The sequence below is a fragment of the Setaria italica genome, chromosome V (genome assembly GCF_000263155.2).
Source record: "Setaria italica strain Yugu1 chromosome V, Setaria_italica_v2.0, whole genome shotgun sequence".
Taxonomy (NCBI): domain Eukaryota; kingdom Viridiplantae; phylum Streptophyta; class Magnoliopsida; order Poales; family Poaceae; genus Setaria; species Setaria italica.
Window position 1 is genome coordinate 3183185 of NC_028454.1, and position 1208 is coordinate 3184392.

The window sequence follows — 1208 nt, forward strand, 5'->3', positions numbered from 1 at the left end:
TAATGCATGCTAGACTGAAGACAATGACACCACTACTCCACTCTAAGTGAGCATGAGACACGAAACAACCGAGATTCTAAGATAGGACCCTTACAAGCAAGAGATGAGATGCAACGAAAACAAAAAAAACAACAGATACTCAGACACTGATATCGGCATGCATGTTTATAGCTGGCAATACATGCATGGCAGCCACTGAGCAGCCTCCTCATTCCATGGGGGGGAAAGTGCTCCATTCCCATGTCCATGGGAACTCTGAGTAGCACCCTGGACTGTAAGGCTGCATCATGTCGCCCCCGGTGCTGCTGGGGCTGGCACAGCCACCGCTGCTACCAGGGAAGGCACTGGAAGGTAAGGTGCCGAGCACCGCACCGTTTGGGGGATGCTGGGGCTGGGGCTGCTGGGTGTTGGGATCCTGTGGCTGGGAGGAGGACCCTGGCAGCAGCTGCACTCGGGGCTCCAGGGGTGCTCCCTGTCCCTTACCGGCACCAAGCTCTAGGAGACGTTCTTTAGCCTGACTCTTCCTCTCGCTCACTATTTTTTGGAGTCTGGTGAGCTCCTCAGTGCTGGTGCCGAAGAGGCCCGGGCGCCCTCCGTTCATCCTCTCGTGGAGGATGTCAAAACTCTCACGCTTGTTATTTTCACTCTCAGATTTGTTCACCATGCCACGGAGCTTGGTGACGCGGCTGCCGAGGAAGTCCTTCTGATTCTCCACCTTCTTGAAACGCTGATGCTCCGGCATGTCCCTGTATTTTATCAGGAGCCGTCTGGCCTCCTGGTAAGACGGCCACACTTCTGGCTGGGCCTTACTCTCGCCGTACACTACAACACATGCCTTGGCACCACAAAGTGCCGCCAGCTCGCTGGCCTTCTTCATCAGGCCCTGGCAGCGCCTCTTGTATGTCGCACGCCGGGACAAGGTGTTGGTGATCAACTGGAGATTCACCTTCTTGCGAGCCATGGGCCTATATATAGATCCCTAGATAGCCTACCTAAGTAAGGAACCTAGCTAGAATACAATGTTGGACCCCCTACTGCACACACCCAACGACAGAGAGCGTGTAGCTTGATTCTCCTCCTCACCCTATACCCCGTTATTCATAATCCTATACATTTAAACTCTCATCCTTCTTGTTGTCGAAGTTTAGGTTGTGTTAGTGCCTACAATATAGTGTTTCTCAAAAGAAAGAAACAAAGGAAAATGATTG

The 1208-nt window shown here is 52.6% G+C and overlaps 1 protein-coding gene across 1 annotated transcript; it reads right to left on the reverse strand.

Annotated features, from left to right (window-relative positions):
* Nucleotides 1-208: 208 nt before the first annotated feature.
* On the reverse strand, nt 209-961 carry LOC101783945 (agamous-like MADS-box protein AGL80). The gene has a single exon (XM_004971472.1). It carries the CDS (start codon nt 959-961, stop codon nt 209-211), a length of 753 nt encoding a protein of 250 aa, XP_004971529.1.
* Nucleotides 962-1208: the final 247 nt, after the last annotated feature.